The 15,726-nt window shown below is 31.8% G+C and overlaps 1 protein-coding gene across 1 annotated transcript in view; it reads left to right on the top strand.

The window, feature by feature from the left end:
* The window catches only part of LOC145247943 (uncharacterized), a 211,300-nt gene that overhangs the window by 176,904 nt on the left and 18,670 nt on the right, over positions 1–15,726 (top strand). The window contains exons 4-5 of the mRNA XM_080109585.1: positions 4,512–4,679; positions 15,316–15,384. Coding sequence (XP_079965711.1) covers positions 4,512–4,679; positions 15,316–15,384 — 237 coding nt within the window. The remainder of the gene's footprint in view (positions 1–4,511; positions 4,680–15,315; positions 15,385–15,726) is intronic.

The raw sequence follows: 15,726 nt of genomic DNA, 5'->3' as shown, positions 1-15,726 counted from the left end.
TCAAGACAAGGTGTTGATGGCAACAAAAAATGTATTTCATTTTACATTACAATTGTTTCAATGTCTAGTTCGACAATTTCAAGCATTATATCGTTTGAAAATTTTCAAAAACCGGCATTTCTTCAGACTTTATGAATAAACACACTGTAGGCAATATAGCATTTTCTGAATAGAAAGAAAAAAGGCGGGGGGGGGGGGATCCCTAACTATATAAGTATATATATATATATATATATATATATATATTAGTATTGGGACAATTAATCGGAATTGGAAAAATTGATGCCTATTTTCCAATGCCAAAACGATTCTTTTAATTGCCTTTTTTTATTTGATTTTGTTGAAAGTAAAATCTTCAATTTCTGTAATAATGATTAAATAATAAATAGTTATTGATTTTAAACCACCCGTGAAGCTAAAATCGATAGATCATCCTCAAAAAATGTATTTTGACGTTTAGGAAAATATATACATATTTAATGTGTTTTTTTACAAAAATCAGAGGAAAAATCTTCTAGTTAAATAATTCGAGATATATAAAGAATCGAAATCGGTAATTGTATCAAAATCGGGAATTTAGCACAGAATCAAAATCGAAATCAGTAATTGTATCGGAATTAGAAAAAATATTGGAATCGTCCCATCACTAATATATATATATCTATAATATAAAGCTGAACGTCTGTGTGTGTGTGTGTGTGTGTGTGTGTGTGTGTGTGTGTGTGGTCACGAATAGCCTCCTATATGGTTGACTATTTTAAAAAACTGATTACATATGATAGAAGATGTATCGAAGATCAGGAATGAGTATGTTTGATCTAGCAGAACAGTGGTTCATATAAATTGTGGGGTCTGCGTTCGCGCCTGGCCCCCAAAGTATGGAAATAAAAATGAAAAAAAAAAACGTTTACAAGTGTTTTGATATAGATGTACATAAGAATACTTTGATAAGTATGTTTCAACTTAAATAGGGATGGTATAATAAAATTGTGGGGTTTGCGTCCACGCCTGTACTCCATGGAAATGTGGCACAAACTTTAACAAAGACTTTTCATATCTATCTGCGTAAGTATACTTTGGTAATTATGTTTCAGTTTGAAGAAATATGGTATAATAAAATTATTGGGTGTTCGTTCACGCCTGACCTCCATAGAATGTAAATATGTCACAAAGTTTAACAAGGTTTTTTAAAACAGGTGAGGGTCCGCAATAATACCTTAACTTTAATCTTAATTCACGTTAGCTTTTATTTATTTTTTTGAGTAGAATCATATTGTGTCGAATAAATTCACCTCATAAATTCACGTTCTTATTAAAGTGAAAGCCAAAAAACAAAGTCGGAACTTTAGACAATTCTCGGCACAAATTTTGCATAACTGTTTTTTTCCTTCTCCACTTGCACGTGACACTCTTTCGAAAATAGATAAATAGATACATAATAAAAAATAATAACGTTACTTGTTATCGTGTCAAAAGAAGGAAAAAATCCTGCTCACGTGATTACGTGTCTTTTTAAAAACATTTACAAACGCTTTTTATTTTTATTTATATATCTGTTTAAGCTTTTTTTTGTCAATGTACTAGAAGGAATTCAGTTGATTACAACCCTCTCTGCGTGTTCTTTACATTACAATAGTACAACCCTGAATCTGACGGCGCAATACTACACCGTTCAATACTGTAAAACTGAAACGAAACTGTTCTGCTTGAAAAGGGCGCCATTTTCTTCTTATTCATATTTATATTGATTCTTCGCTTTAAAAACCTAAAGTAATTACGTGTTTACTTTTTTAATAACCCATTTTGCTGTTTCGAATTATTTTACTAAAGTAAGTAAAGCTTCATTATTTTTCAAAACTGTTTTTGTTTCTTTGTTTTTCGATATTTTGTCGATATTATTTAGTAAGAATGTTTAGCAGAAAAGCCAACAAACGACTACCCGAAAAAATAAATATACAAGAAATAAATGTTACCATAGTCAATAAAAGTTCAGTTCATGTTTTTTTTTTGTTTTGAAATAGTTTTTAATGCTCTTTACTTGAAATAATTTCAGCGAACCGAAATTAAAACGAAATTTGAGGCGATAACTACTTAAATGAATTTTTATATAAACTACACATGCCATAATCGAATATTTCTCAAGCACAAAATAACGGAAAACATTAAAATATGTTTATAAATATTCCTTACGTTGATGGAACTCTCTTAAATTGTTAACACGGAATACTCAGGTGCCTCTCCTTCAAATTGAAAACGGGGCTCTCCATTTCAAAGTCGCTGCCATTTTGATTTTTTTTAAACCGGTTCGTGAATTAAAAAAAAACAACTTTTTTTGCAAACTACTTAAAAATACAAACCAATGAACTTTTCTACCATAAAAGTAACTTTTATTGACTATGGTAACATTTATTTCTTGTATATTTATATTACTATGTTTTTTTTGTTTTTGTTTTTTTACACCTTGGTCACCACTTATCAAGGCCCGGAAGCCACTCAGGGATAAGGGTTATTGCAAGTACATTACGTTAGTGTGGAGATTTGATGAAGTGTTTACTTAAGGGGGTGGTTCATTAGGAATTTAACGTTGGACTTGAACACATCCAAGTTGTAGTCAGGTGGGAAGCAGGCAGACGGAACAGAGTTCCACAGACCTGCAGTTCTAAGAAAGAAGCTTTGTTCATGGAATCCACGTTTTGATTTAGGCACAGATAAAGAGTGGGCGAAATTTTTCACAGTGGATTCAGCTAGACAGGTGTTTTTCGTGAAAGATTGGCGAGGGGGGACCAGAGATTGGAGTTCAAACGAGCACCTGCCATGGAAATAACGATAAAACAAGGAAAGGCTCGCAACGTCTCTTCTGTGGGAGAGAGGTTGCAGGGTAGAGAAAAGGGCATCCCCCACTAAGCCACGAAGTCTATTTTGTACTCTGTCAAGGCAGGATAGGCTGTTTTTAGCAGCTCCTGCCCAGATATGGCAGCAGTATTCGATCCTTGGAAGTACATGGCTTTTATACAGATAGAGAATTGCATCAGTAGTGAGATATCTTCTGGAGCGGTAGAAGGATCCCACTATCTTTCCAGCGACCTTGGCAACAGACTTGATGTACATGTTCCATTTCAGATCAGGAGTAAAGGTCAAACCCAGAAGCTTGTCAAAACACGGGGCCTCTCCCAGACGAGAGCCATCCATCCCAATTGATGCCAGATGGGGATCAGAGCATTGATGATGTAAGGATAGGAGTTTGGTTTTAGATGCATTAAAGATAACCAGCCACGTCTTCCCCATTGAACCACGCACTCGAGATCAGAGGAGAGAGAATCAGAGAGAACTTTGTCATTTACAGCCTTTGATGTGTTGCTGTAGATGGTCGTGTCATCAGCATAGATGTCAACGAATGATTTAAGTATGTGTTTAGGGAGGTCATTGATGTAGATCAGAAAGAGTTGGGCCCAGGATTGAACCCTAAGGGACTCCAGCATTAATACTGCAGGCCTCTGATTTTTGTCCATCGACCACTACTCTTATGAGCCTATCAGAGAGAAATGATTTAATGATTGAGAAAACATTTCCAGTTATACCGTAGCTGGAAATCTTGTGAAGTAGACCCTTATGCCATACCTTGTCGAAGGCTTTTGATATGTCAAGAGCAATTGCCCTAGAAAGGAAGCGTTTGTCAAGAGATTCACTAATCCTGTGAGATATAACCGTCAGCACATCTGTGGTAGATCTTGCAGAGCGGAAACCATATTGTGTGTCACTAAGAAGGTTGTTTCTGCTATATAACATTTTCTCTTTGTAAGGAAACATCATTTTGTTGGTCATTCTTGGCTACGAATGGAAACAAAGTTGATATAAAAAAATATATATATATTTTACTTTCATCATATTTTGCTTAGGGTAAAATTTTTGAGTATCAAAACCTATCTCTTTACAACCCCCTCCTTTTCATAACCTATCATACTTTCATCAATCACAGTCCATTTTCTGTAGGCTGTTTTTGAACCCAGTCAACGACGGGTACTTTTTCTAGTATATATATATATATATATATATATATATATATATATATGCGTATAAATGTGTATGTGTGCACTTATAGTTACATATGTATATATTGCTGCAATGTACACTCAACATCTTAGAGACGATCGTTACATGTTTAATACATTAAATAGACTCGTCCATATACACCCGGTTATATATACTCGTGAATATACACGCACAGAATGCAACATATACGTCTATTTGATACCGTTTTACACCCCCACTATTCAACATTTGAGCTTAACTAAAAGTCTTCAACTTGTACTTTTGACCTGCAGTATAGACCGCCCTTCTATAATACAAAATTTGTAAATATTTGAACACGTTAAGATCGTGAAGTATGAAAACTTTTACCAAACTGATTGAAATCAAATTTAAATGCCATTAAAAAAAATTATGCAAACAACTAAATTGTAATTCGATAATTTTGTGTCTTATATTTTTTGTTTTGCGTTCTTCTTTTGTAGGAAGCCTCAAGAAAAACAAATGGCTACGCCAAAAATCAAATGAGGAGAAACCCAAAAAACCCAAGAAAAATGACAAAAAGAAGAAAAAGAAGGATGCCACGGAAGAGGTCTCCTCAGCAACATGTATAACAGAATCTGATCGCACATCACTGAGGCTTTCAAGAATTGGTGAGTATTCAAGAAATGGTTCTTTTTTGTTTTTGTTTTTGTTTTGAGTAGAAGTAATTATCTCTCTCACTGTAATACGTCCTCTTCCTTTGATCTAGAACACCATAACATCACCATTTTTCATTTACTATTTGGCTAATAGTTCTTTGTGCATAATAATTTGTGTGGAAGTAAGAGTGATTATCTCCCTCACTGTAATACGTCCTCTTCTTTTCATTTAGCATACCGTAAAAAAATTTTTATTTTATATACTGCGTCACTGTGTCATTACTTATCAAGGGCAAGGGTTAATGGGGTGAAAATGATTGCCAGTCAAAAGAAATAAGTCGAACTTTTGCATTTATTCATTACTAGCGGGGGTACCCGGCGTTGCCCAAGTGTTTGTTTCCGGGACGGGGGGGGGGGAGTTTTAAAAAATGCTATGGTAGGTAAGTAGGAAGGATCAAACCCGGAGTCATGAGTAAAAGTAGGAAAATAAAGTGTGAAAAAAAAACAAAAAAAAAAACATCTGCAACGTTAACAGTTCGGCCACCAAGAAAAGTCCATTCCAGTTGTTTAGGAAAAAAAAAAAAAAAAAAAAAAACGACTACGGTAGGTCGGCGCGAACGTGAAAATATAATGTGAATTGTCCAGCACGCTAACCACTACGCCACAGAGCACTGCAGCTTAGTTTAGTGATTTTAAATAACTTTACATGAAAGAACTTCGAAGCCAAACCGGTGTTCTCTTCTCAACTGTTCCTTGTGAACGATCCCCAAACGGTGTTAAGTGGTGGCAGGGAGAGGAGGAATTTATTAGAGAGAAAATATTTTACCACTTCCATTGATCTTAACCGATTTTGGCCGTGACTTCTCAGCAGAAAAAGTATAGAAATCTAAGATTATCGAGGAATTTGAGAAATAATAAGCCTATAACACACCTCAGATATTGCTCTGCCGTTTGTGCATATTATATTTGCATGAAATATCTTGATTTTTAATCCTATTAATGTCAAAATCAGACGGGAAAAAATGAGTTCATTTTATTTATATAGAGAAGAGATAATTATTAAGCTCTATCTGGAAGTATATTGAATCCTTTGTACATTCAAAAACAGTTGCTTTAAGTCAAAATCGATGAATTTAAAAAAGAAAACGAAATGTATAGTTTCTGAAAATAAGTATATGTAACTGATCTAAATAACTGCAAAAACAGATTTTTATATGCAGCTTTTAATTTGAAAGCTATATCCATCAATAGTATAGGGGAAAATCTTGATAGTATTAATGATAAAATGATAAATATTTATTGATTTTAAATTATCAGTAAAGCTAAAATCTTTAGATCACCACTAAGTGTAATTTTGCACTCGACATATAGATATATAGTAAGAAAAAAAATGGATGTATTACATTACAGCAATCAACAAAGAAAATTGGATAATTTTTTTCAAATGCAGTTGTGATGTAAGGTCGACCAAAATCGAACTGTTCTTTCTTTAATTGTTTTTTTTTGCATTATCAAGTTTTTGATACTTATCGGAGCCATTCTGCTACAAAATCTCTCCAATAACACTGTTAGGCACACAAAGTACAGTTATGTAAAATTTCAAAAAGATTGACCCAGCCGTTTCCGAGTCCATAAGGAACAAAGTGCCTTATATATATATAAGTGAAAATGTCTGTCTGTCTGTTTGTGTACACTTCCCTACCAAATAACTGTCAATTTTCGGTCTACAGAATCGAGGTTTGACATAAGGAGTATTGAGATGAGATTTGGGAAAATATTTTTGATTGGATTTCGGCCAGAAATTTGGCTGTTAAGGGGTCACAGTTCAACGATTTGACCTCTGAGAACTCTACCAAACTCCTCCGCCAATTTGGGGGTATAAACACTTGAAATTTTAGATGTAGGTCCCTTGGACATGGATCAAACTTTAATTTGATTTGAGCCCAAAACAACATAGGTTAAGGGGTCAAAATTGGGGTCAAAGTTTTAAAAAAAAATTGCCTTCCTCGGTCTCTACCAAATTACTCAATCAATTTTTAGTCTAAACATTTGAAATTTTATATAAAGTGTATTCAGACATAGGGCAAGCTTTTTAATCGGTTTTTGGCAGGAAATATGGCTTCCAAGGGGCCAAAGTTCATAAGATTTGACCTTTGGGTCTCTAGCAAACTATTTAGCCAATTTTGGGTCTAAACATTTGAAATTTTACATAAAGTGTATTCAGACATGCGAATGTTGAAAGAGTTGTCCTTTGCAGACTCTACAAAGCTCCTCCGCCAATTTTGGGTCTAAACACTTGAAATTTTAGATGTAGGTTACATAGACATGAGTCAAACTTTTTAATATATATGTACATATGTATATATAAAATACATAAAGTTATGGGCCCGAGCAAAGCCGGGCTGAACTGCTAGTAACAAATAAAAGTTAATTAATAGAATGTTCTTTTTCGAAACTTGTATGCAAATGAGTTAATCTTGCGACTGACATGGTATATACAAAAGCAATATATAAAAAAAAGAAAGATGGTGTATCAATTGTATAAAGTTGAAGTAACTTGAAATATAATGTTCACCGTTAGTGCGAGGAATGGGCGCAACTTTTGTACTTATTCATTTAGATTTTTAAGCTCTATCTGAGAGGATATTGAGCCCTTCGTGCACGCAGAGACCTGAATCGGCTACTTCAAAATCGATGAATTTGAACCAAACTGCAGAAGGAGGGAGACCACCAGACCCCATCCTCCCTTATCTGATCTTCAATGGAACATGCTGGTTTATACGAGTCAAAAGGTACAAGGAAGTTCGCCCAACATAACCAGCATCGCACTGGCATTTAAATTGATATACAATATTACTATTTTGGATGTAAGGCAAACTATCCTTGTGAAAAGATGGAAAAGCAGGTCTCGTAGTATATACCAAACGCAAGGACACAGAATAAAAGCAGTCGTAAATACTTCTGCGAATCTGTTTGGAAAGTCTATTACTCTTTTCTCCAATCCACGGTAATTTTAAATAAACCTGGCATTTCAAGGGTCCAAACTTTTTAGGGGATTTAAAATCCGCAACCTTTTTGAAAATACAGTCATCAATAAGGTCAACAGTTATTTTTCTGTGTTCACTTGTAATGTCTGGAGTTTAAATGTCACATAACCCCTCTACCTTTCCCTCTAAATTTTAGCATGTTTTATTTTTTAAAACAAATAGTTATCAAATCTTTCATTTAAAAACGGACTTCTTCAGTGGAAGACAAGCTTTATTAAGTCGCCTGATGAGGATTTGTGATCTTGACTGACCACCTATTACAAAACATTAGCATGTCCAGTGTCACGACTATGTAAGTTTCTTGATATCAATAAAATATATTTTGTTCTTTTTTATTGAGCACTCTTAATAACCTTGTGAAACTCACGAGCTTTCTCTCTTGAATACCTTTAACTTGGTATATATATATATATATATATATATATATATATATATACCAAGTTGATGTCAGCCCCTTTAAGAAACTCGTTTCTTATCGTTGAGCAGTTTCAGTTGAATTAAGTCGGTCACTTTAGCTCTTATGCATAGATCATCATATAATGGTCATTAGATCACTCTGACTAACGTAAAAAAACATTTAAAAATAAAATGTTTAAATTCAACGTTATTTCACGCAGTTAACGGCAGCCGAATGGATACGGTCTTTGCTAATCAAGCCAGAGATGGCTTGTGTTGCCGGGTTCGAATCTATTGACTGGTGTTAATCGTGACACTCTGCACTGAAGATTCCCAAAAGGATGAAACACTAGTGTCTGTAGGTATTTAATTATTATAGTAAAAAATTATATATATATATATATATATATATATATATATATATACACACACACACACAGGAGGAAAGGGTTATGTGACATTTAAACTCCAGACATTGCAAGTGAATGCAGAAAAATTATATATATATATATATATATATATATATATATATATATATATATATATATATATATATATATTAAGTAATGTGATTTATAATTTAAAAATTTAAAAAAAATTTTAAAATTTAAAAATCAAATTTTAGTTAAATTAAAAATCAGTTTCATAAGAAGGAACAACAACAAAGTCAATTATCTGTACGATCGTTTCGGAAATCCGTGCTTTTTATTTGTGGTATACATGAAGTCACGTAGAACAATTATACATAGTTTTTTTTTTTTTTTTTTTTTTTTTTGGTAAGCACGGTCTCCTCATCAGCAAATTTAGGAGGATTTCTATTGAATTGAAAAGACACCAAAAATAAACCTAGCATTAAAAGTAAGGCAGATGAATCTGAAAAATTGAAGTAAAAGGTTTGGATTTAAAATTTATAAGAAAATTAGTATAGGTTAGAGATAGAAATGAGTAGAAAAAATATATATTTTTTTGAATTTACATAATAAATTTGATTTAAAAATATATAGATATAGTTACCTTTTAGTTTTTCTTTTTTTGAAATCAGGAACTGTATTTAAAGTAGTCATTTAGATGTTTGCTATAGCTTTTTATTTTATTGAATGATGAATTTTAAAAGGGCGACGCTCGTGCAGTAAATTGTTTCCGTTAGCGTATTTTGATTTAAAGACGCTACAGTTAATATCTATAGAGAGAGAATATTTATTTTGCAAGTTTTTAAGGGGAGATAATTGTCATGTGTTATTGGCTTTATTTATTATTTGATTTACGAGTCTAAGGGCGGTAATTGGTCTAACTTAATTTATTAAAAAAAAAAAAAAAAAAATCTATTTTTATTAATGAGTAATTTTTAATGATTTAAGGTGGTTTATATTTATTAAATTTAAACCAACGTTTATGATTACATAATAGAAGCTCATGTCTTGAATTTATTAGTTTGGTTGTGCTTTTTATATCTTCATATTTTAAAATTTTTAGGGTTTCTTTTGTACATAATGTACAAAATTTATCTCCTGGTTTATATGATTTGCAAGTCTCAATTATTTGCCATTTTAAGTTGAAAGAAATATTGCTATTTTTTAGTTGCCAAATATAGTTGGATAGAGTAGTTTGGTTTGATAGAGAGTTATTTTTAAAAGAATGTTTGTGCGTTGAAATTCTATGTTTTATTGGGCCAGATGTGGAACCAATATATATTACCTCTTGATTATTATGATTATTTTCCCTTTCCTACTCATTTCTATCTCTAACCTATACTAATTTTCTTATAAATTTTAAATCCAAACCTTTTATTTCAATTTTTCAGATTCATCTGCCTTACTTTTAATGCTAGGTTTATTTTTGGTGTCTTTTCAATTCAATAGAAATCCTCCTAAATTTGCTGATGAGGAGACCGTGCTTACCAAAAAAACTATGTATAATTGTTCTACGTGACTTCATGTATACCACAAATAAAAAGCACGGATTTCCGAAATGATCGTACAGATAATTGACTTTGTTGTTGTTCCTTCTTATGAAACTGATTTTTAATTTAACTAAAATTTGATTTTTAAATTTAAAAAATTTTTTTTAATTTTTAAATTATAAATCACATTACTTAATATTGAATTAGCTCTAGGATATTTAACTATCGAGCTTATTATATATCTAAATTACAACGAGCATTTCCTGCATTTTAATTAAACTAGTAATTTCACTATTACATTAAAATACACTTAGCTCTTTAGACTATTATTCTAATCTCCTTTAAATTATATATATATATATATATATATATATATATATCCAAACAATGAGATGAGTTGATGCTAGCTTTCGATATTGCAATTATTAAGCAATATGAAATATAACACTAATCTTCATCATTATTCCAAGGACACCATTTGAATCGTGCAACTCAGAATATATATCCTTTGGATGATTAATACAATTTTCGCGTTGGATCACTTTAAACAATTGGTGTCCTTATCTATGTTTTTTCTAGAGATTTTTTTAACTCTAATTTTCAAAATATGTGCTAAGTAGCAAGAGATATGATTATTCATAATGATTGTTTTGTTAAATACGTTTCCTCTGAAGATATGAACATGCACTGAAAATCCATGGATTAAGGAAAATAACTTTAAATTCCTTGTTTCAAACAATAAATTTTTTGTCTAAAAATTCTATATTTTTACTTCACAGAATTTAACTATAAATCCTACTATACATATATATTAGTGGCCTGGCAAGACCACAGGAGACACATTCAAAGCAGCAAAACTGAAGCTTGCTTGCCAGGACACACACATACACACACATCTATCTATCTCTCTCTCTCTCTCTATATATATATATATATATGTATATATATATATATATATATATATATATATACAGGGTGTCCATAAAGTCCGTGTGCACTTTAAAAAATTTATAACTTTATTTGTATTTGCAATAGAAATAAACTGTAAAATGCATTTGAAAGAAGTAAATCTATATTTTTTAAGCTTTTATTGAAATTTTATTTAACTTTCCACATGCCCTCCATCATTAGCAATACAAAGGGTATTACGATTTTGAAGTTCACGAAAAACATTTGCCAAATGATTTATAGTAATGCCTGAAATCACATTAGTTATTCTAGCTTTCAAATCTTCCAATGAACTAGGTTTGGTTGCATACACAATTGTTTTCACATGTCCCCATAAAAAACATCTAATGGAGTCAAATCTGGCGAACGTGGAGGCCAATGAAATGGTCCACCCCTTCCGATCCATCTGTTAGGAAATTCCTGATTTAGAAACTATCTAACACGCCAGGCAAAGTGACAAGGAGCTCCATCTTGTTGAAACATTGTATCATCTTTCAAGTTTAATTGTTCAAGTTGCAGAATAAAGTAATTCTGCAACATATCTAAGTAGCTGTCACTGTTAATAACACGATCTTCAAATAAATATGGCCCTATGATTCGATTTATTCCCAAAGCACACCACACATTAACTTTAAGAGAGTCCCTTTCATGTTCAACAGTTTCATTTGGGTTTTCAGTTCCCCAAATTCAGCAATTATGCCTGTTGACCTTGCCACTAATGTGAAATGTTGCTTCATCAGAAAACAGTAAATTACTCACAAATGCATCATCATTGCAAAGTTTTTCATTGAACTGGTGACAGAAAGTTAGCCGTGCATAATAATCCTCTTCTAACAACTGTTGATGCAATTGAATTTTGTAAGCTTTCATATGAAGTTTTGCCCACAGAATCTTATGCACAGTAGACTTTGGCAGCCCGAGCTCAAATGATGCCCGTCTTACAGACTTTCTTGGACTTGCAGTAAAGGATTCTTCTATGGAAGCAACACTTTCGTCACTGACACATGGCCTTCCAGACCGTGGTTTATCATGGACAGAGCCTGTCTCTTTAAATTTTTTCATCCATTTAATAATGGTGTTCCTATGAGGCGCTTTTTTTTTTTTATTCAATTCTAAACTTTCTTTGTACAGCAATAGTAGATTTCAATTCAGCCAACGGACACAGTTTACTTTTTCCTCAATTGAAGCCATGGGATCAAATTGATTCTGAAAAACAAATGAAAATATATTTTACTTATTTTTTACTTATCTAAAAATTGTTACGAATTTTGTGGCGAAAAATTATGCAATAATTATACTTAAAATTAGATACATGAAACTTTATAACATTTTTTACAGATTATTTCTATCGCAAATATAAAGTTATAAATTTTTTAAAGTGCACACGAACTTTATGGACGCTTTGTATATGTATATATATATATATGTAGGCAAATTTAGGCATATTTTCTTGGTTTGAAAATACGGGTTCTTTTTTAACAATTGTCATAAAATTTTAACCATAAAATAGTATTATAATCTTCAAAAAGCCTGAAAATTTTCATGTAGTTTCGTCCCAAAGAATCAAAGACATTGGTATTTCAATATTCAATTTGGCTACCAGTATATATATATATATATATATATATATATATATATATATATATATATATATATATATATATGAGAGAGAGAGAGAGAGAGAGAGAGAGAGAGAGAGAGAGAGAGAGAGATAGATGTACCACCTTTTTTGGCAATTTTATAAGTTCTAAATCTCAGCGACTATTGATCAGAATTTAACAAATGAAGGCTCGTTGGAAAGGTAATGACCTAAATTATGTAGTGAGCTATGTGACAATTGCCCTCAAGGTCGCACATTAAGGGGATCGTCCATCATCAAGAGTTTATTTTTGGCACTTCTTTACAGCTATAACATGTTTCAATCATAGTCATTTGTTTTCTTAGTTTTGCATACGAATTATAAAATATTTTATATTTCCCCCAAAGCCTCCGACTTTTATGAAGGGGAGACTAAAACTTGCTTATATGATTTCAAATGATCTGAAATAACAGCAAGGGGAGACTTGATTCCAAACTTCTATTATATTATTTTAAATTTATTTATATTATTCTTTTCTATATTTATATCAGATACCTATGAATGATAAATACTTCTCATATGTTATATCTCTTCTCTTTTGGAAATAGGATACGATTATGAATATCTCCATTATCAAATAATCCTTATTCACTGTGAAAACCAAAGAAGGGAGATATAACATATGAGAAACATTTATCATTGATATATATCTGATATAAATATAAAAAAAGAATATAAAGAAATTAAAAAAATATAATGGTAGTTTGGAATCAAGTCTCCCCTTGCTGTTATTTCAGATCATTTGAAATCATATTAGCAAGTTTTAGTCTCCCTGCCATCAAGGCTAGAAGTTTTGGGGGTAAGTTATATACACGTGCGCGCACACGCACATACACACACACACAAGCAAGTGGACAGTAAAAAAAAAATATTTAGAGATCAAAGTGGACAGTAAAAAAAAATTATTTAGAGATCACGTATACGTACAACTATATATAATAAGACAATTCTATCAATGAAAATTAAATGTCATTTATCAACGCAAGTGCTCAAACTGTTTTCCTTCTTAATTTAGACATCTTTGAAGTCAACCTCTTACGCTTCGACAAACATTTTCTACTTTTGGTTCATCCTCTATAATATATATATATATATATATATATATATATATATATATATATATATATATATATATATATAAGTCTTGAAAGTTTCTTTAAAACCTTTGAAACTATATATATTTTTTTTTAAAAGTGACTAAGGAATCAAAATTGAAAACAAAATTGGAACTCGGCAGATAGAGCTTAAAGTGTTTATCTACGCATGCGCAAAATATACACTTTTAGCTGCAGAAATATCTTTGTATCTGCAGCTTTTAGTTAGAAAACCAATATACAAATGAGTTAACGTTGCAACTGATATGACAAAAGCAGTGTATAAAATAGATAGTGCGTCCATTGGATAAACTTGAATGAACTTGAAATAAAGCATTTTAACTTTACCGTTAGTGCGCGAAATAGACGCAACTTTTGCATATGCTTCAAACGCAGAGTATATATTTCCCCCTATACTATCGTGAGTATAGCTTTCGAATTAAAAGCTGCATATTCAAATCTATTTCACAGTTATTGATACTTGTTTTCAGAAACTATAAATTACGTTTTTTTATTAATTCATCGATTTTACTATAGCTGAATCGAGGCAAGTGTTTGCATATGCAAAGAACTCAAAATACTTCCACATAGAGCTTAATAATCTAAATGAATAAATGCAAGAGATGGACTTATTTTATTTGGCTGACAATCATGTCCGCCTCATTAACCCTTATCAGCGAAGTGGAGACGCATTATATAAAAAAATTTTAATTCTGTTACGGTGTTCTGGATCAAAGTAAGGGCACTTATTACAGTGATGGAAATAATCACTCCTACTTCCACACAGAAATTACTATGCAGATAAAATATATACAAACAAGAGTTATTTTTGCAGTTTTTATGTGTGTGGACGTAACAAATAATGCTGTTTATGTGTGTGGATTGTAACAAATAATGCTGAAAAGATATTTGTTTTGGTTTCGATTTTGGCTGATGGCACCCAAGTCATATATATATATATATATATATATATATATATATATATATATATGTCATCCACATACAATACTGTTTCGCTGTTTCACAGCTCATCAGTGCGGGGCTAGATAAGCAACTACCTCAAGCCAGGATTGAAACCCGACTGCCGAAATGACAGTCGGAGCTTCTAACTGTTGTGCTATTCAGCTGCTGATATGCGGGCAGTGAATTAACAATGTTTTGACATTGGACAAATACCTCAGCTCAATCTTTTACACAAAGAGCATCGCTTAATACGCTAATGATAATTTGTATATCACTTCCCAATATGCTCAACCCCAGATAGGAATACACACACACACACACATATATATATATACACATATATACACACACACATATATATATATACACACATATATACACATATACACACGCACACACACATATATATATACACATATATACACACATACTTGTACTTTTTGAAATCATTACTATATATTGGGTACATGATAATTAATAAGTTGCGAAAAATAACAACTAGGATAGGGATAACTGTTAGAAAAAAAAAAGATGCTTTATAACAACTTCTCACATCTCCTTATGCTTCGGTAGTTGAATGTTACTGTTTTTCAACGTTGTTCTTGACAATACCTCGTAATTTTTTTTTTTTTTTTTTTTTTTTTTTTTTTTTTTTATTAAGAATTGCACCTGGAAGAATGTCAAGCAGTCCCGGATGAAGATGATGCCATTTCACTATCTTCTTGTGGAGGTAAGTATTTTTTTTTTTTTTTACAGACAACTTTACTAGCTATTTAAAAAAAAAAAAATAATAATAATTCTGATTCTAAATTTGGCCGAACTTTGGAATACTCAAGCACAATCTAAAAATGTGATTAGTTTATTTTCCCAAGATATTTAACCAAATTACGATCGATTACAAATGAAAATTCACGATTATCAACACCTCCCCCCCCCCCTCGAAACACACACAAAAAAAAATAAAATGGATGCGCCCATTTACTCTGTGCGCTTAGTAATTAAAATACAACTTGAAATTGAAGTGTGGTGGACAGAATGCCCTATCGAAATGTACTGACGCATTAAAAAATCG

Source organism: Euprymna scolopes, chromosome 26, assembly GCF_053919585.1.
Source record: "Euprymna scolopes isolate OS-2025 chromosome 26, ASM5391958v1, whole genome shotgun sequence".
Lineage (NCBI taxonomy): Eukaryota > Metazoa > Mollusca > Cephalopoda > Sepiida > Sepiolidae > Euprymna > Euprymna scolopes.
The sequence above is the reverse complement of the archived record's forward strand: the minus strand, read 5'-3'. Positions and strand labels throughout refer to the sequence as shown.